The following is a 21,555-nucleotide window of genomic DNA, read 5'->3' on the forward strand; positions in this document are numbered from 1 at the left end:
AAGTTTGTGGAACTCCACTGAAATTAGAAATACCCAAAACAGCTTACAGATTTCATTTCCAGCATTAGTTCTGTGTATGTGTCATTAGAAAACAGAATCACAACTATAATGTAATAGATAATCTCCCTTGTTTGAAATGAGATGTAAGGGAACAAAGAGAAGAGAATCTGTAATTTAGTAAAGATGAACAATACCTTTAGCTTCAAACTTGTATTCCATTGATACTTAGTGACTTGAACTGCAGAGCAAGTCCTGCTACTGTACCTGGGATATAATTCAAGAACGCTGGAAGCCAGGGTATTGTGTATTGTCATTTGGGTGATTGAAATATTAGGTGTAATTAAAAGTTCGCACGTGTATTTAATTACTCTCTAATACTTGGAGAAGATAGGGTAAAATAATTGTTAGCTAAGCAGTAGTGCTCAACAGGTGAGTAGTGAAAGGGGAGGGGGACCCCAAGTCCTATGTGGCATGCCCCCTCCCACTCTGAACAACTAGTTGCACCCTGCTATAACGTTTTGCTTCGTGGCCTTTTTTTACCCTTTTAGAGTCATTAAGTTTATTTTCCATGCCTGTAATATGATTATGTCACTTTCCTTTGAGTCACAGTACTAGCACCTGTTCCTCTGTCACATCAAGATCAAGCTTCTTGTGCTTATAATCAAAGTGCTGTGTAATTCTGCCCTTTCCTCTATCCCGTTCCGCAGTGCCTTTTCCCACGTTGTCCCTTTCGACAATACCAGCTTTAATGGTCTATTAAACTCTGTTTCTTTCAGTGTCTGTGAATGTTTTCTCCATAGGGTTCTTTGTGTATTTAAATAATTCCCAAAGGCCCACTGCTACAGTGATATCTACGAGAAACAGTTTATTTATAAAGGGAAAGTTAGAGGACAAAACTTAACACAAAAATGATCAAATGTTAAAAACATTGATTCCTTATGTATGTATGCTGTGAGCACTATTGAGGGTAGACACTAATCTTGTCTAATTCTCATTCCTTAAATACTAATCTAATAGTTCTACAAATACTTCACTGTTTAGTAAGAGTAGTTACAGGTTGCATGACAATCACATTAATTTCACTTCCAGTGAGCATTGCTCAGCTCACACACAAAATGTGTTTTATGAGAATAGATTCTGGTTTAAAATACTTATCTGAGAGAGGCAAAATGATCTGGAAAAGTATCTGACTATCAGGATAAGTTAATCAATGGATGTATCTCCACAAGGCAAAATTAAAAACTAGTTGTAATAATAAAGTCCGGTGTAATATTTTCTGCATTTGAAGCTTTTGTTTCGTATTAAGTACCAGATGACCTATAAAATGTTGATCTTGTAGGAAATGTGGTCCCCACCATGCTTTCTGATGAGATAATTGAATGTAGCCTGTTACTCAGATTTTGAAAAAAAAATAGTGTGTTTCATAGCGAAGTGCTTTTATTTAAACTCTTAGGATATGACTACCCTGCAGTTGGACACCTGCAGCAGGCCCGTGCCTGCTTACTCAGGTTCATGGACTCTGGTTGTGGGACTATTTAATTGTCGTGTAGATTTCCCAGTTTGGGTTGTTGTCCAGGCTGTAGGGCCCACAGGGGAGTCTACAGTGTAATTAAATAGCCCCGCAACCTAGAGGCCCTATGAGCTCAAGTCAGCTGGCACAGGCCTGCTGAAGGTGTCTAATTGTAGTGTAGACATATCCTTTTATAGTTCTTTGAGAGGTAAGTTAAATATATCCTGTTTGCTGAATTAATGCATAACAAGCAGTCCAGATGCTTTCTACTTGTTTCTGTGGTTTTTATTTGTTGGATTTTTTTGGTCTTTCATCCAGAGGCTATATGGTAATGGGAGACTCTTTCAACACATCCTTATTCAAGCAAACCTTTCAGAGGGTGTTTACCAAAGACATGCAAGGGCAATTTAAAATGGGATTTGGTGGCACTTTGGAAATAAAGGTAAGAGTCACAACTTTATATGAATATTGTTTAGGGTCTGGTGTTGTATTCTCTCCTTCCACCTTCCTTTGGGTACCATTGCAGATATATTCACGTGAAAATTCATGCGCATGTTAGAAATTCAGAAGTTCTAGCAAATCAGTTACCTTTATTCTAATGATGTATTTGTGGTGCTTGTACCAGGGGTTCAGTAACTTTTCATTTTAGACTTTTATTTTTAGGGATTTACTATTTTACCATAAAAATAATGTCTTGAGCCAAGAGTGCTTGCAATCTTTTTTCTCTTATTTGGGTAAAAATACCCTTAATCCCATAAACAGGCTTGTCAGCCAAGGCTACACGTATGCAGCACAGCATGCTCTTTTTGTGTTTTTTGAGCATTAAAGAGAGATCTTTTTCCTCTACCAGCACTGGGATAGGAGGCTTTCTATATTCTCTCTTTCCAACGTTCCTCCCAACATTGCACCTGTACTGTGGTGACTAGGATACAATGGAAAATACAGCCTTCGAGAGAAATTCTCTCTCACTCACTCACACAGACAGACAGACAGACACAGACAGATTAAATAAATGTCCTGAGACATTTTTGCTGTATATCAAAAGAAACATAATATACTAGGCACACTAATGTGAAAAAAATACATATGGTTTGCTGTCATGGGAAGATAAATGTCCAGATGATTGTATGTTACCTTTTATAGCTTGTTTGTCCCCTCCTGTATGTCTGTCTCAGAAACTCTGGAGCAATTATGATTAGGGAGAGTCCTTCCTAGCATGTCTTCCTTGGACTCAGAGTATCCTGCCAGGGCCCAGTGTTTGAGTGAGGTGCTCCCACAAATCCTTGAGGGTCAGGTGTGGGGTTCCAGAGCGTTTTCTGTTAAGTGTGGGAGCCTTCCCACATCAGGAAAATGATGAGGTTTTAAGGGTGTTTCCTTTCCCAAAAGGGATTGTATACTGGATGTGATGATCTGGTTTTCTTGTTTTGTTCATACATAGCTGTGAATTTGGTTGAAGAAGCCATCAAGGGAAAATAGGAAAAGCCAACTATTTTAGGACCCCATTATAAAACGCAAATGTATTGGAATAATTTAAATAATTAGACGTCGCATTTACCCACATATGCTTAAAAGATATCATCTATGTCTAGACTGCAGGCTTCTGTTGACAAAATGTTGGAAGAGCCTCTCCCAACAGAACTGTTGCCAAAAGATACACAAATGTGTTGCCCAATTTGTGTATCTTTTGCCGACAGTTCTCGGCAATCTAGACATAGGATAGAGTATTAATTTAATGTGATATCTGTACAGTAAAATGGCCTATGCTATAGCCCTTAATTTGAACCTCATTTTATGAATATTTTAATGGTTGTATGTTCAGTGGAAGATGTGATGTAGATGCCCTCTATAATACACTTTCTTGAGCATTCAGGTCTGAGTAGTAGAAGGTGTTCTTCATATGCTATATTTCATAAACAATAGAATTTCAGACTGAGAAAACTACGCATGGAGCAGAATTCACTTTCTAGACATAGGTGTGTTTGTAACTGCAGTTCTCTGTATTTGCTGAAAGAATTATATATATAAACTGAACATCCTATGTGTTTATAATCTCTTCTAAAGTTGTGGGTGAAACACAAAGTCTGTCAGAAGAGTTAAAAGAAAAATAAAATGTGATTTTGTCAGTGTTGAATGTATAAGCATTTCAGTATGTTACCTTTTTTTTTTTACTTTTAAATGTAAAAGACCTCAAGAGAAATCAAGATTTCAGGAGCTATTGGACCCTGTGTCTCTCTCAATTCCAAAGGACCGTGTGTGTCAGAAAATGTAAGTTATGTTTGTTGTAAGTGGGTTCAATTTTGATTTGCTAGAAGATAAGAGTTGGATTTTCTGGAGTTATTGATGAAGGCTCGCTTCTCCTCTGCTAGCTGTCTGATCTTCAACTCGCCCTTCTGAAGGCCCTTGTGTAACCCCTGCCTCCATCTGCTGCAGTCGTCTGCTACAGCAGAGGAGAAGTGAGCGCACAGAAAGCACAATAAGGACTTGCCAGACACCCACTACGTCTGCAAGAGATGCAGCAAGGACTGTCACTCTCGTGTGGGTCTTTATAGTCACAATAGATGCTGTAAATGAAGTCCTCAATTGAAACTTTAAAGGGCGCGATCCATAGTCTATGCAGACTGAAGGATGCCTACCCCTATCTGATGAAGGCACTGGTAGTACTAATTATTGGATCAAAACCACTGTATAATCACTGCCTTTTAATTTTTTTTTCATGAACAGGCTTTTAGATATGTTTCTAACTTGCACCTCAAGACTCTCAGTTATCAGAGGATTATATACAGGGTCTGGTGAATTTCTAAATTATATTGGATGTTTCTTAATTCTTTGTGTTTGAATGGGTGCCAACAGTGATGTTGGATTTTTATTGTGTTCTCTGCTCTCTTATAAGACTGCAGTTGCACAAAGCCCTATATTCTGTGACCTATTTATGCTATATCATGACATTGCATCAGTAGGTGGTATTCTATCAATATGGTGTAATATTGTAAAAACACATAGAAGCATGCGCAACCCAAATATAAATATAGTAAAAATAAGTTATGCTGGAAATATGTAACAAGTGGGGTTCTGCAGAGATCAGTTTTGGAACCGATTCTATTCAATAGCTTCATCAATGATTTATTTAATGGCATAGGGAGTAGACTTACCTAGTTTGTAGATGGTGCCAAGCTGGGAGGGGTTGCAAGTATTTTGAAGGATAGGATTGTAACTCAAAAAGATCTGGACAAATTGGAGAAATGATCTGAGGTAAATAGGATAAAATTCAGTAAAGATAAATGCAAATTGCTCAATCTGTTTCACACACATACGATGGGAAGTGACTGTCTGGGAAGGAGTACTGTAGAAAGGGATTTAGAAGTCATAGTGGACCCAAAGCTAAATATGAGTCAACAGTGTAACAGTGTTGCAAAAAAAAAAAAAAACAAACCAAAAAAACAAACAATACATCCTAGCATAATGTTTAACAGGAGTGCTGTAAGCAAGACACAAGAAGTATTTTTTTACTCTCTACTCTGCACTGATTAGGTGTCATCCAGAGTATGATGTCGAGTTCTGAGCACCACATTTCAGGAAAGATGTGACCAAATTGGAGAAGGTCCAGGGAAGAGAAACAAAATGATCAAAGGTCTAGAAAACATGACTTTTGAGGGAAGACTGAAATAATTGGGTTTGCTTAGTTTGAAAAAGAGAAGGCTGAGAGGGGACATGATAGCAGCTTTCAAGTACGTAAAAGGTTGTTACAAGGAGAACGGAGAAAAATTATTCTCTTTAACCTCTGATGATAGGACAAGAAGCAATGGGCTTAAATTGCAGCATGGCAAGTTTTGTTTGGACATTTGGAAAAACGTCCTGTCAGGATGGTTAAGCACTGGAATAAATAGCTGAGGGAAGCTGTGGACTTTCCATCACTGGAGATTTTTAAGAGCAGGTTAGACAAACATTTGTCAGGGATGATCTAAATGGTGCTTGGTCCTGCCATGAGTGCAGGATGCTGGACTTGATGATCTCTCCAAGTCCCTTCCACTTCTAGTAGTCTATGATTCTCAGTGTCAAACCAATGACAGGAAGTCAAAATTTAGGAAGCATATAAGTATCTGATATGTATGGGCTTATTTGACCTAGTGGAAGCTTCTGTCTAGCCCCAAGAACCTCCCTTGTACAGTGACCACCCTGTCTCCTAAACTAATCTTGTGAGCATTGAGTTGTATCTGTGGCCTCTGTGTTCAAGGATGTGTAGTAACCAGTTACCTCCATGAGACTTTCCTGCTGCCCATTCAGTGAGGGAGGGATTCTACCATCTCATCCCCTTTCTGTTTCCTCCCTGTGATATCTATCCCTCCAGACATGCACGCACTCTGCTATCTCCGCAGTGCTCCTAATTGCCTTCCGTGTGGAGTTCCTTTGCTCTCTCTTGCCCCCATCCCCAGCTGGTATCTGTTCTGATTTCTCTGGCCTTGTAGCGGCTGCTCGTGGTTGAGCAAGCCAGCAGGGGGAGCTCTGAGGATCCATAACAATGAGGAAGTATCAAAACAAAAAAGCAGTAAAGTAGGACTTTAAAGACTAACAAAATAATTTATTAGGTGAGCTTTCGTGGGACAGACCCACTTCTTCAGACCATGACCATGCCAAAACAGACTCAATATTTAAGGCACAGAGAACCAAAAATAGTAATCAAGGTTGACAAATCAGAAAAAAAAAATTATCAAGGTGAGCAAATCAGAGAGTAGAGGAGCCAAGTAGAGCGAGGAAGTAGTGGAAATAATATCCTTGTAATGATCGGATGCAAGAATTGCAGCAGTTTTTAATAGCTCTATAGGTATATTAATAAACAACACCAAGTGTTCCTGTTTTAAAAGAGTTATATATAATTTATTTACAGGAGATAGGAACAGGAGGTACATGTCAATGGAAGATCTGTGGCCTTAATCCCAGTACAACTCTTGCACTGTATTTTGAGGTGGTCAATCAGGTAAGAGAGGTTTCACTCTGCTGGTAATAAACTCCAAACACAGTAGTTTGGTTTTAATGTAAATCTTGAAGACCATATTTTGTTTTTACCACTCCCTCAACCTTTTGTACACAGTCTTTTGCCATCCTCAGTCAAGCTTTTGAATTGGTTGGGATCTACCCCATGTGATCAGTTGACTTCATTTATAAATGTTACATTAAATACACCAGCAGCTACCCATTCATTGAATTACAGATATCAGCAGTTAGAAAAACAAATGAGTGTATATTAACTGGAAAATGTTTACTTTTTATATAAATTGTAGGTGTTTCAATGTAAGGTTCGATAAGCAGATAATTCGATGATGAGAGATGAATTGGTCAACTATAGTTGGAGGAAAAATTAGATATTTCCATTGTACATTGCATTTAACCAGATATGGCTATGTAAAGCTGCATTTTCTTCAGAATAATAATAAAAAATCCCCAAACCAACCAACAAACAACTTTCTGATCTTTATAAATATTTTTAGCGAGTCTTCACATTATTTGTTGGATTGAATTCAGTAGCACCAAGTTTTGATTTTCCAGTACAGGCTGAAACTCTCTAACCTGGAACTCTCTCATCCGGCAACATATATAATCTAACATGGTTTTAGTGAGCTGGATGACCAGATATCATGGGTGTGGCTAAGTGTCCTGTGGTTCCTTAAAGTTTGTTTACAGCCACAGTCCTGAGTCTCAGTGTTCTGTGCTGTTTTTTGAGCTGTAGTTTACCCCGGATGTCTTCTGAGAGTATGGTAAGCAGTGTAAGTGTTGGTAATATGCTAGAAAATATCAACCTTCCGTGGTCCGGCAGATTTTCTTGTTCAGCACTCTTGGGACCTGATCAGTGCTGGATGAGAGAGGTTCAGCTGTACCCTGGATGTTAACATGCCTCTCCATGTGTGAACAAAAGCCGAAGTGATACTTCCTGGAATAAAATTGTTACCATTTTGGGTTTAAATTGCTCTCTTCAGGGGGTTCTGTTCCTGACTGTAGGGTGTCTTGTTTTTAAAGTGAAAGTCCCATATTTAAGCTCTCTTGCAGGTGTCCCAACTTCTCCTTAAAAGTGGGCAAATTGTCTCACATTGTCTGTTTTCCCTCTCCCTCTCCTGTTAGTTCCAGTGAGTTCTGCTGGTGGCTGGATCCCTGCTTACGAGCCACCTGCCCACCAATAGTGAGGTGGATCCAGTAGCAGCTGAATGGGGATTGGTGAGCAAGCTGGTGGTGGGGCAAAGATGCAGCATGTGTAGTTGGCTGCTCCTTCCATTGGTTTGTTAGTGCAGCCTCCAGTTCTCAGCCAGCAGAGCATCCCCCATCCCTTGTCCAGTTGGCACAGGCTGTGCGCTATGAGTTGCTGTGGCTGATGACTACAGGAAAGCACTGGGTGGTGGCTGATTACATGTTGCCTCTGCTGCCCACCTGTCAATCTCTTATGTACTCCCCCTCTCACTCTCCTCTTCTTCCCCCCTATGGCTGGAAGCATCTCCCACCCCTTCCCTCCTGTACAGTGCCAAAGGGCTGCTGCTGGCCACACTGGTGTGAATTCTGGCAGAAGTCTGCGGGGGGGGACGTATGACCTTGCATGCCTCCCCCCATGTGTTACTTTGGGAAGTCATGGTGCCAAGTATAGGAGACTTGAGTCCATCCCGGAAGCCCTGTCAAGTATGAGAAGATGAGAAAGTCTTAAAGATGAGGGCTACGTCTACACTAACCCAAAACTTTGAAATGGCCATGCAAATGGCCGTTTCGACATTTACTAATGAAGCGCTGAAATACGTATTCAGTGCCTCATTAGAATGCCGGCAGTTGCGGCACTTTGAAATTGACGTGGCTTTCCGGTGCACGGCTCATCCAGATGGGGCTCCTTTTCGAAAGGACCCTGGCAACTTTGAAATCCCCTTATTCCTAACAGCAGATAGGCTGCTGACATTCTAATGAGGTGCTGAATATGTATTTCAGTGCTTCATTAGTAAACTTCGAAATGGCCGTTTGCGTGGCCATTTCGAAGTTTTTGGCTAGTGTGGACGTGGCCGAGATGATAAATAAAAAGAATCCAACTGCACAGTATTTCTTTGTAATGGGGGCTCTGTCAGCCTGATGTTAATTTTAATGTTTATTCTGCAGAGTTTTTATTGCTTGCCATTGAACTCGCTTGAATATGAGTAATTTTTATCAGGTGTGCCATCGACAGCACAGGGAAATGAATAAATAGCTCTGCATGACCAAACAGATGTTAAGAGCTTGTAAAGTAATGTAGCCCTTTAGTAGTAATTGAATGTATTTTTCTGTATTGCATCTCTGTTTTACTTTAAGGATTGTTTTGATTACCGAATTGAATGTTATAGATCAAACCTTAAAATTTAGGCATTTCCTGTCATGCACATCCATTTGTAAGCCCTTGATGTATGCATCTAAATCAGTGGTTTGAGTACATACTTGGCCAGTTGCCATCTACATGAGCAAACATCTGATTATATGTGTAAATTATGTGTACACAAATGGCTGCCCTCATGTGACTTCGCAAATGTGGTCCTTTATATGACATTCTAGCCTACTGTTAAACTGATCATTATTCTTTCATCCTACACAGGGGTTCCGAAATTTACATTTGCTATTTCTGAAACATTTAAATTTCTAATTATAGAAAGTGTTATGGATTCATAAGAAATGCTTGATACTTGAAGAAAACAAGTTTTATACTGCTCATCTCAGAAGAGGGATGAAGCTAAGTTTCCTCAAGCCATTGTGGCAAAGACTTCAAACATGAACATCTGTATCTAGCACCCAGTTACAGTAGGAAAGAACAGAGATACAAAGTAAATTCTGAGCAAGATGAGTAGTAATCCTTATTTTCAAACTAAATCAATTCAAGTGAAAAGGCATGAAAATTTTTAGATTCAGCAGGTGGTTATAAGCTTTGGAAGAATAGATATGGCAATCTGCTATTGTAAAATAAAAATTAAAAATAGACCTGCTCAGTGATTGTTGGTTTACATTTACTTATTAAAGTTCCTGTGGAGCTAAAATGTTTACCCTCTAGCAAAAATTGCCAGTGTCCTGCATAATTAGAATAATTACATTCTACCCACTTACTCTCTCTATATTTGCAATTGGATATGTTTTTCTTCACTTGCTGTCTGAAACTGTAGTATAATATTGCTTTTCATGTTGAACAGCTTTATCATGTGACCTCCTTCGTTGCTGCATTTCACTGATAAGGAAACAATTAATTTATAGTTGCTAAAGCACTCCTGGGATCCTTCCGCATGAAAGGCGTCACATAAATACGATGTTAAGCCTCTGTTTTTAAAATCAGGATGATATATGCCTTCATTAAGATGAGTTAGATATAATTTGCTGCCTTTATGAAATTTCTCCAGACAGCTGTCCCCAAGTAGTTTATGGTATAGTGGAGATGTATCATAAAAGATAAGCTTGCATTAATTATGCTTCACTTACATTTAACATGATAGTCTTCTATTTCTAGTTAGTTCTCTTAGGTTTGTACTGCAGTACATTTGAGAAATCCTAGTTTGGTAGGAAAATGCAACCTGTTTGCTATGTTTCGCATTCAGTTACAGAGTATGATGTTTCTATTGTATTTTCCCCATTTCATCTACAACTGAATTTAACATTAATATTCTAATGTTCAATCTGTATGCATTAAGATCTGGTAAACTATACAGTAGCATTGAAACCCAGATTTAACAATCACTAACATTGTCTTAAAAGGCAACCATACACAGAAATGTGTGAAAATGTCAGTTTAATAAACTAACGCTTCTCAGCATCCACTTACTGCCTGGCATATTTTGAAAATTAAAACAATGACTACTTGTTTCACATTTCTGAGAGTCTCACTTACCCCATTATATATAGTGTTGTAGCTGTGTTGGTCTGAGGATATTAGAAAGACAAGTTGGGTGAGGTAATATCTTTTGTTGGATCAACTTCTGTTGGTGAGAGAGACAAGCTTTCTAGTTTGGAGAATTCTGTATATCACTCAGTTATATACTGTACTATGATTCAGCTAGCCTGGGCTTTGAAATTTCAGTTTGCCTAAGTATTCCACTTCTTGTGACACTGTACTCTGAATTATTTTTCAGCATTGTCACTACTTCTAGTTTAAGGGACAATGCCTAATTGTACATCACTGGTTATTTTGCTATCAGTTGGTTTTAATCCTTCTGGGATTTTAAAAATAGAATTGCTTCAACTCTTTTAAAGCAATAAACCCTCAATATAGAGAACAAAGTGCCATTAAGAAATACTTGATTGACTATATTGTATTTACAAGGGTAACACTTACAAGTGACACTGAAGATGACTTCACTAAAGATGCCTGTTCTGTTCACTCTCTCTGGAGCACATGGCTTTTGCCACTGTTGGAAGATGGGATACTGGACTAGATGGACTTTTGCTGTGACCCACTAAGGCTGTTGTTGTGTTCTTTCAGGAATGCAAATATTTATGTAATTTAATTAGTTTAAAAACAATATTGAACTCATGTATTTGACAATAGTTTCATTTCAGAAAACCTAGAAAGTCTTCAGTATTACCAACTTCAGTTGTTAAAAAACAAAATCATGAGTCATATCACAAAAAATCATGAGATTACTTGAAAATTATGAATGCAAAAAATGTTTTGCAGTCTTCAAGATTGCCATTTGTTTTTCAAGCATTCCTCAGTACATGTGAGGTTTAGAAACTCTCTTGTTAATGATAGCTGAGATTTTCATGCACTCACATAAACTTGGAACCTGTGAATTTAAATAAAACCTCCTAGTATTGTGAGATTTGCAGTAAAATTGAGTGTTTAATATTACATCCTCTTTCTAGATCCTCCCCTTGCTCCCACCTCACTTATGTGAAGTGAGCAACTCATATTATTATGCATGAAAAGCTATCTACTAAAAACAGAGAAGAAAAACAAAAAAAACTTTGCTTTTTCTGCTGTTTCTCTAATGTCTTTCCATTATAATAACCTTGGGTGTTGTTGGTAGGTTAAAAAAGAATCGCAGAGAAATGTGATTTTTTTCAGCACAACAGCATCTCTTTCAAACTTTGCAACTAGTGTGATGGCTTTTGGCAGTAGCCCTTTCTCTACTTGTTTACTGTAATTTTAAAGTGAGACAAATTTGGGACTTAAATCTATAGTTCAGGATTGACACGTGAGTTTACTGGGTTGCATTTTTTACTGGCTTATATTTTTTATGCACAACAAATATGTTCAGTAAATTAGATTTATTAAATTAGCTTCTTATAATTTTTCATTTTGCAATGGATTTTGACAGTGATTATACTACACAATTTTCATGAGATTTTGCTAATTTATTCTTTTTTTTTTTTTCTTAAACACAGCACAATGCTCCAATTCCTCAAGGTGGACGTGGTGCGATCCAATTTGTGACTCAGTACCAGCATTCAAGTGGACAGAGACGTATCAAAGTAACCACAGTTGCCAGAAAGTACGCTTCAGTGGTGATAAATTTGTTTGGAAATGGTGTGATACACATCTCTTGCATCTCAAATCGTAGTATCCAGTTATTGACCAACTGAATGCTTTTGAATGTAGAGTGCAGATAGCTACAATGGGGCCATGCTTCTGACACTATGTATTGTTTTCTGCATGAAGAGCTATTAGATACTCATTTTCAAGAAGTTGTAGGGTTGCAGCTTCACCTTGCTTCACCTACAAGGACTCAAGGTGAAGCATATCTTTGTAAGTGAAGCAAGAATCTCTGTGAAATTCTGTGGCTTGTGTTTTTCAGGTGGTCTAACTAGCTGATCATAATGGTCCTTTCTGATATAAAATGCAATGAATTTTATATCTGTCCAGAGGATTGTTATATACCACTGCTCCATCTCCAGAACGCTTGCTCCAATTTCATGGATTCAATTAGCGTCAAAATTGGCTTGCTTAGAAAATGGAGGCTGGACAGTAAGAAAGCATCTTGCAACCCTGTGTGATGTTTCTTTAGTACTGGGCAGATATTTGTATGCGTAATTTGGTGGTAGATTCCTCTTATCAATGGAAATGTCCCAAGTTAGTGTGAGCTCTAGGTTGACTGACACTTATTACACTGGATTGATTGATCCTCTTATAAGCTGCACTTTCATGGCCAAGCAACTCCTCCCTTGATTTCCCAGAGCTGCAGGAGCTATGTGCAGTGTTCAAACTCAGGGAGAAGTGGGGATGGGAGGTGCTTGGGTGAAGAGGTGGATTGGCTGTGAGGCTTTGCTCCTGGCCATCAGCCATGTTGCTCCCCAGCCTTTTCTCCTGAGCAGCCCTTTGTGCCTGCTTTGTCAGTGCTGGCCCCTCTGCTGTGGCTCGAGTGCAGTGCAGCAGCCATCCACAGCAGCGGGACTGGCATTGACCTCCTCTGGTCTGGCAAATTCCCTGGTGCTGAACCAGGGAGGTTCAACTTTTATTCAGTTAAAATCTTCTCAGTACTTAATAGAAGAACAGGCATTTTGTGTACTCAGCACACTCATTCCTCACAATCTGCAAGGGGCCAACATTAATGGCTCAGAATGCCACAAAACTCCAAGAAATTATTGTTGCGGGAATCAGAATGTGTGATTAATTTTCTTTTTAACATTTTCTATCACCTTTTTTCATAATTCATCATTTGTCATGTAAAAGACTATAACAGTAGTGTTTTTGTGGGTGGATATGCATTTTGATGCAAAATTAGAATTCTTGAAAGGAGAAGGAGCACCTGAGAAATGAAGAATCCACCCTAATGAAGATTTTGGAATTCCAGCATGGGCTTGTATGTTGTGAACTTGCTACAGCTATGCTACCTGTCTTAATTGTAATAGAAATATTGTCAGTTTGGATGTTTTTCCTTTAGATGTAGTAACAATGATTGCTTTTCTTTTACAGCTGGGCAGATGCTCAGACGCAGATCCAAAACATTGCTGCTTCTTTTGACCAAGAGGCTGCTGCCATTCTTATGGCTCGATTGGCAGTTTATAGGGCAGAGACAGAAGAAGGACCTGATGTACTTAGGTGGCTGGACAGACAGCTGATACGACTGGTAAGTAGACCATACCAAAAAGTGTTAAATCAGCTTTTTCTCTCCAAATTCATTGGTAAATTTCTGTGTCCAGTAATAATTAGTAAATACAATGTACAGAAAGACTGAATACTTTGCCAGCACTGCCAAGAATTCATCACTGAACAAGATTTCTTACTGAAATACAGCAAACCCTCGATGTAACAGACTAGTGCAGGGGAGGGGTGTCCTTAAAAGCCGAAAGTCCATTAAATTGAATGTTTACTGTCCATCCACTGCCGCCAGGCTCCCCCAGCCCAAAACATGCCCACAACTTGCCGGAGGAGCTACCAGAACCTGCCGCTGCGTCTGGAGCTGCCAACTCTGCTGCTGTGGGGCTGGGGGAACCCTGGAGTTGTCCCACTTTCCCACTGCAGCTGGGACCTCACCACTGCTGGGCTGGTGGAACCCTGCCATGAGGCAGCTTGGGCTTTCCCACTGTAGTTGGGGGAACCCTGCCCTGTGCAGTTGGAGCTTTCCTGCCACAGCTGGGACCCCACCACCATGCAGTTGGAACTTTCCTGCCATGGCTGGGACCCTGCTGCTGCACGGCTGCAAGAACCATTGTTGGAACCACAATGTGCTCCTCCCAGCAGGGGTGGGGCGCATATGTAAGTGGTGTCTGCCCGCATACGTGCCCCACCTCTAGTGGTCGGAGTACATGGCGGCTCTGGCGGTGGTCCAGGCTGCATTGGAGGGTTCAGCCATGGCAGATCCAGTAAGTCGCTTACTTTTTTGGGAGGCGTGGGGCAGGCTTTAGGATTTTATGAACCCTGATTAAGTAGGCTTTGGGAACAATGGGGGGGGTGGGCTGGCGGGTGTCCGTTATTCACGAAATCTGCTAAATCGGGGTCCCTAAAATCAAGGATTTACTGTAATTACAAAAAAAGTTATGATTTTAGTTAGTACACAAATACCTGTGTTCCCCTCTCAGCACCGAGTCTCTGCTTTGAAACTGCCAGGTATCCAGAAGTATAAAATAAGGTGAAAGATCTGGCTGTGGTGAGTAGAAGTTTCAGACTAGATGGGGTTGTCGAGAGAGAATGAAAATAGGCAATTCATCCTGATTTTGCAACTGAGAGAGTTGACGTGTAGCCTGTTACAGTTTTAGGGTTACCAATTTCCTAACTGTACAAAATGGAACACCCTTTGCCTCACTCCACCCCTTCTGTGAAACTCTGCTCCCACTTATTCTAATCCCCCCCCCTCAGTCTTTGACTTTTCTCCACCCTCACTCACTTTCACTGGGCTGGGACAGAGGATTAGAGCATGACAGAGGACAAGGGCTCCAGCAGGGGCCCGGGGGGGTGAGCTCCTGGGTGGAGCCAGAAATGCGGGTTTTAAGGTGCAGGGGAAGTCTCGGGGTGGGGTGAGGGGTCAATATTCCCTGTAATTTTTTCATCCCTGGGCAGAATAAATTCTGTTATGTGTACCACAGCATGTGAAGATGAACACCACCAATAGAAACACTTGGTGCCCACTGTGGGTGGCTGTGGGCACTCTGCTAATGAGCTGGCTGGCATGTGAATCTCCTTGTGGTGGCCGCCCAAGCACTCAACTTACCAGGAACACTGGTGGGAGTGGAGGGGTGCAGGCTCTGGGAGGGGGCTCAGGGCTTCGGTTGGGGTGGGGGAGGGGGTACAGTGTGTGCGCTCTGGGAGGGAGTGAGGGTGCAAGGGAGGGTTCTGACAAGGGGGATGGGATTGGGAGGCAGGTGGGGGTGTGGGGTCTGGGAGAGAGTTACGGTGTGGGAGGGGATTCTGACCTGGGTACGGGACATGGGATGCATGCTCCAGCATGGCGTTGTTTACCTGAGGTGGCTCCTGGTTGGTTGCACAATGGGGCTAAGGCAGGCCCCCGGTCTACGCTGGCTCCATGCTTCTCTGGAAGAGGCCAGGTAGTTCTGTGGTATGCACTGACCACGCCTGCAGGCATTGCCCCCACAGCTCCTATTGGCCACAGTTCCTAGCCAATGGGATCTGCACCATTGGTGCTGGCTCTGTTTAGGGCTTACAGGGGAATGCAGGTCACTTCTGGAAGCTTCAGAGAGCCAGGGAAGTAAGGGAGCCCACCTTTTCCCCGCTGTGCTGCTGAGCAGGCTTTTATTGGTCCAGCTGACTGAAGCCCCTAGAGTTCCATTTTGACCAGACATTCTCATTGAAAATGGAGCAGGGTCAGCAGAGGGCAACAAAAATGATTAAGGGGCTGGAGCACAAGACCTATGAGGAGAGGCTGAGGGATTTGGGCTTGTTTAGTTTACAGAAGAGAAGACTTAGGGGTGATTTAATAGCAGCCTTCAACTTACTGAAGGGGAGCTCTAAAGAGGAGGGTGAGAAGCTATTTTCAGTGCTGTCAGAGGGCAGATCAAAGAGTAATGGTCTCAAGTTGAAGAGGGAGAGGTGTTGGTTAGATATTAGGAAAAGCTATTTCACCAGAAGAGTGGTGAAGCATTGGAATGCGTTGCCTTTAGAGTGACGATGTGCCAACCTACTCCGGGTCCTGTGGGTGCGCATGGGGTTTGATACAGTGGGGGGAGTCGGGTGGCCTGGGACTGACCACCCCACCTTTATAGCAGCCTTATATAGTGTAGCAGCAATATGTGATTCAGTGTATCTACTTTAAAACCTAGGTTTCCATATGAGTACCAGGAACAATAACACTCCGATTGTGAACACCACAATGCCCTGTGGCTGTTCTAAGTCCCAATAATTCTCTATACAGCCCCAGCTAGTCCAGCTAGTGGTATTTACCGATAGTGACCAATTCATTTATTCGTAACTACAATTACTTAACACTTGTCTGAAATATATTTATTTGTTTGACATAGGCTAAACACTAGAGCTGTGTCTACACGTGCACGCTACTTCGAAGTAGCGGCACTAACTTCGAAATAGCGCCCGTCGCGGCTACACGCGTCGGGCGCTATTTCGAAGTTAACTTCGACATTAGGCGGCGAGACGTCGAAGTCGCTAACCTCATGAGGGGATCGGAATAGCGCCCTACTTCGACGTTCAACGTCGAAGTAGGGACCGTGTAGACGATCCGCGTCCCGCAACGTCAAAATTGCCGGGTCCTCCATGGCGGCCATCAGCTGGGGGGTTGAGAGATGCTCTCTCTCCAGCCCGTGCGGGGCTCTATGGTCACCGTGGGCAGCAGCCCTTAGCCCAGGGCTTCTGGCTGCTGCTGCAGCAGCTGGGGATCCATGCTGCAGGCACAGGGTCTGCAACCAGTTGTCGGCTCTGTGGATCTTGTGTTGTTTAGTGCAACTGTGTCTGGGAGGGGCCCTTTAAGGGAGCGGCTTGCTGTTGAGTCCGCCCTGTGACCCTGTCTGCAGCTGTTCCTGGCACCCTTATTTCGATGTGTGCTACTTTGGCGTGTAGACGTACCCTCGCAGCGCCTATTTCGATGTGGTGCCGCGCAACGTCGAAGTTGAACATCGACGTTGCCAGCCCTGGAGGACGTGTAGACGTTATTCATCGAAATAGCCTATTTCGATGTTGCTACATCGAAATAAGCTATTTCGATGTTGGCTTCACGTGTAGACGTAGCTTAGGTTATGTATAGCTGTATATAATTACATGTGACTTACCAATAACATCCAATGCTCCCACATCTCACCAACAACTACGTTACAGCGGCCCTTCAAGTTAGAGATACAGCTTGGTTGGGACCTTTCGTGGTGGTGATGTCCGGGTGATCAGGCTGGGGTCTGCTGTCTGGACTGGAAGTTGCTAGCCTCCACCTAGTGTCCAGGAGCCCACCCCCTTATTCCACAGTATAAATCACCTTTTATACTGTTTCTTACTTGGGGGTTCAATACCTGGCCAATTAAAGCGTTTGTTACCTAATTTGGGCTTTCTATCCTCCTGGCCTGTCAGAATATGTTACAAGATTTCCTCTGTCCTTGGTCATTTTCCGAACCTCCCCCCAGGACCCTCTGATACTGCACAACCAAGATGTTCTCTTTGGGGGGCTTCCAGCTACTTGTCCCAGCTGTTCTCTTTGGGGACTTACTATCTACTTGTCAGGATGTTCTCTTTGGGGACTCTCCAACTAGGTGTCAACTTTCTGATTTCTTTCTCCTGGCCTGGCTTCAGACCTTCCTGCCGTTGTATGACAGCGTTCCAAGATGGAGTGTATGGTCGTTCTGCCTTGCGAGTGAGGCCCGGCCACCAGGTGCTCGTGCTCCCACATAGAGGTGGTGGATTTTCCATCCCTCGAGGGTTTTAAGTCCTGGCTTGACAAGGTCCTGGTTGGGATGACTTAGTTGAGGTTGATCCTGCTTGAAGCAGGGCTGCTGAACTAGATGATCTCCTGAGGTCCCTTCAAGCCCTATGATTCAATGATTCTATGAAAACTGGAAGCCTGGTAACACTAACCAGATATGGGAGGCAGACATAAGACATGAAAACAAAAAAGCAGTCATGTAGCACTTTAACAAAATAATTTATTAGGTAATGAGCTTTCATGGGACAGACCCGCTTCTTCAGATCATAGCCTTTCGTGAACAGACTCAATATATAAAGTGCAGAGGTCTGAGAATTGTTATCAAGGTTGGCAAATCAGAAGAGCGGAGGGATGGTGTGGGTAGGGGGTGTGGGGTGGGGAAGTTAAGAATTAAATAAAACTAGGGTCTGTCCCATGAAAGCTCATCGCCTAATAAATTATTTTGTTCAAGTGCCACATGATTGCTGCTTTGTTTTGATAGAATACAGACTAATATGGCTATCTCTCTGTCAATAAGACATGAAAAAGAATTTATTACACTTGGGGAAGTACAGACCTATATATTGAGAAATGTGTATGCTTATGTACATTTTGTATCTTCAGCGGTTAAGCTGGGTGTGAAATTCACTCACTTTTACCCCTGCCCCAGCTGTTGGTTTCTTATGGATTGTTTAAATGCCTGTACGCTCAATGGTTGCAACAAGCTATTTTTAGCTTCACTGACTCTTTAGGCAAGCAGCAAGTGAATGCATCCTTGGAGAAGTCCTTTGTCAAATTAAAATTTGTGGTAATTTTCTGAAGTGTGACTGTTGAGGAAGTCAGTATTGTGACTGGAAGTCAGTGAAGTTTTTTCAGTAAGTAGTCTATTCAGTGTTCTGTTAAGTTTGTTTCCTACATGTTAGTGATATTTATTTACAACTTTGTCATAATAATTTTTGTCTGGGAACATTTAATTTTGTAACTTCTATTTGGGAATTTAAAAAACCACTACAACCTCATATGGAAAGAAATTATTACTTGCCAGGAAGAGCCTTTGTATCAATTTTCATACCTGGACCACATTTATACAGTAAAGGAAGCTTGGGGAAGGAAAAAAAATTGATATAAAATAATAAAATGAAACAAAATATTTGAAAATGCAGTAGTGGCATAACAAAGCTGCCCTGTTGAATTAGATTAATTTTTTATTTTCTTTCAGTGTCAGAAATTTGGAGAATATCACAAAGATGATCCGAGCTCCTTCAGATTTTCAGAAACCTTCTCACTTTATCCACAGGTGAGTAGCAAAATGATGTTAAAAATAAAGAGTAAATGGATAAGGGAAAAGCATGGATTTAGGAGGTGGTAGAGGGGATGAGATATTGGATTTGGACTCTGAATCAGAAGACCTGGGTTTTCTTCCCAGCTCAATCACTAACCTGCTGTGTGTCCTTGAGCAAGTCACTTCACGTTTGTGTGTCCCTCTTTTTCTTCCTATCATCTTTCTTCCTGCATGTTTGGGGCTCTTCAGGGCAGAGACCATTTCTTATAATCTGTTTATACAGTGCCTATCATAATGGAGCCCTCTTCTCAGATGAGACCTCTATGTACTACCATAGTACAAATAATAATATGAAATAGATACTGGGGACAGCTGTTAAAAATTCATAACGTATTTTAAATTTCATGCTGTGCAGGATTGCTCTGGTGATGTTTTTTGTTGCAACTTAAAATATGAAACTGATGAGAGGAAACACTTCACTGATGTTTCGTTTAATGCAGTTCAGTTTAAAATAAATTGTGCCTTTAGTAAATAATCTTTTCCAGAGCACTGTTAAACCCTGTTGCATCTAGACTTTCCATTTATTGCAAAGCACTTTCCGTGTAAACTGTCTGCACTGAACAAAGTTTGGTCCAGCAATAAAGGGGTTTGAGGCTTTCCAGTTTGCATTACAAGGTACAAATTTTCAGTTCCTGGTAATTTCTTCTCATAGCAATGCTTCTCTTTGCCCAGTTTCTCTGTTTAAAACATAGTACACTAACTCCTAAAAACTGTACAGTTAATTTACATATGCTATTTTAGTAAAATTTTTAACAATATGGAGTATTTTGTTTTAGATGCAAATATTGTAGGAAGAAGAGATGTAAAATCTCTTTTTTCGTTCCTACTCCTTTGGAGAGTGACCTTACTTTATTTTCACAGAGAAATGCAATTTTAAACTATTTGAAATGCAGTTTTGTGAGTGGTACATTTCTAATATTGCACTACCTAATAGATAATTTTGTTGGAAACAGATTTTTTCAACATGAGGTGTCCAACCCTGTTGGATTTTGTTTTGCAGTTTATGTTTCACTTAAGGAGATCCCCTTTCTTGCAAGTTTTTAACAACAGCCCCGATGAGAGTTCGTACTATCGTCATCACTTCATGCGTCAAGATCTAACCCAGTCACTTATCATGATTCAGCCAATCCTCTATGCCTACTCTTTCAGTGGACCTCCGGAGGTATGATAAAGTTTAATTCAACTAATGGGCAAAAGTGCACTAAGAGAGGGATTTTTTTATTCATTGCTGTGTTGCAGCTATTGATGTAAGCATTAAAAACAACTAGATGCATCATCGCCTGTGAAAGTATGCATGTGTGTTTAATGCCTCTTGTATAAAACAGAAAATTGTGAGCATGGAAGCTATGTGAACAATGATTGTTGCACAGAAGCCTTGAGAGCATAACTCACTTTTTGTTTTATGACGACATTCCAAAACAATACACATGGGAAGAAATTCTGGCCCATTTCAAGTCAAATGGGAGTTTTGTCTTTGATTGCATTGAGAACAGGATTTTCTCCATGGTGTGAACCTATTTCCACCCCTCTCCTGCCCCCAGTTTTACTTTTAATAGGTGTGAAGGATTTCACACAATTACTAGGAAAAACAGAATTTGAAGGCGTTTATGAAAGATGATGTCATCGACCCACCACATACCTCACCTGGAAGTGACCCCCCATTGTCATACTGTTGATCACAGTTAATTTGCATATAGCCATCCGTTACATTATAGCCAATTTCGCAGATCCAAGAATTCTGGCAAGTTGGGATATAAGTAGGCGAATGTCTAAAGCTTTAGTATTTATTAGTCCAAACCATTAGCAGATGCTGAGTACCGTGCGTTCAATTTTTAAATGGATTTACCAATAGCAACAGTAATAGTCAAGTGAAATAAGAACCTTTCTGCTAACTTTTTAAAACAACTTTTTTACACAGAGAACAATACCTGCATAATTTTAATAAATTATGTTGTGTGTGTGTGTATTTGGAACAGATACAAGATTACAAACTTTCTGGGGAAGAGACTAGTTCGGTTTTAGTATGTGAAGCAGTTCTACTGGAATCAGTGAAATTGCACTCATTTGTGCCAGCCATGAATGTGGCCCTGTCTTTTCATTGAAGTTGTAATGGCTTTGTACATTCTCATACCACAAATTAACATCAGCCAAATTTTTAATATAATTTAATATTATTTTACAATCCATACTTGTAGGTATCTCCATTGTGCTATATCCTGTTACCTCATATAACACTAACATACAGTGGCTACCCTTAAAGGCTTCCAGTTGTGTTTTTAAGTAACAGTTATAGATACGTAATTTTGAGAAGTAATGTTGCAGAACTAGTACTAATTTTAAAGAAAAGTATTTCCTGAAATTTGCTGATCTGTTCAAGGAGAATTGTAAAATACTTGGATTACTCTGTTCTGCATGTTCATCTCACATTTTTTCCTGTATCT

At 40.9% G+C, this 21,555-nt stretch overlaps 1 protein-coding gene across 1 annotated transcript in view; it reads left to right on the top strand.

The window, feature by feature from the left end:
- The window catches only part of SEC23A (SEC23 homolog A, COPII coat complex component), a 51,902-nt gene that overhangs the window by 21,163 nt on the left and 9,184 nt on the right, over positions 1–21,555 (top strand). The window contains exons 10-16 of the mRNA XM_074996827.1: positions 1,829–1,952; positions 3,695–3,775; positions 6,393–6,482; positions 11,867–11,973; positions 13,395–13,548; positions 18,992–19,069; positions 20,115–20,276. Coding sequence (XP_074852928.1) covers positions 1,829–1,952; positions 3,695–3,775; positions 6,393–6,482; positions 11,867–11,973; positions 13,395–13,548; positions 18,992–19,069; positions 20,115–20,276 — 796 coding nt within the window. The remainder of the gene's footprint in view (positions 1–1,828; positions 1,953–3,694; positions 3,776–6,392; positions 6,483–11,866; positions 11,974–13,394; positions 13,549–18,991; positions 19,070–20,114; positions 20,277–21,555) is intronic.

Source organism: Carettochelys insculpta, chromosome 6 (genome assembly GCF_033958435.1).
Source record: "Carettochelys insculpta isolate YL-2023 chromosome 6, ASM3395843v1, whole genome shotgun sequence".
NCBI classification, from domain to species: Eukaryota; Metazoa; Chordata; order Testudines; family Carettochelyidae; genus Carettochelys; species Carettochelys insculpta.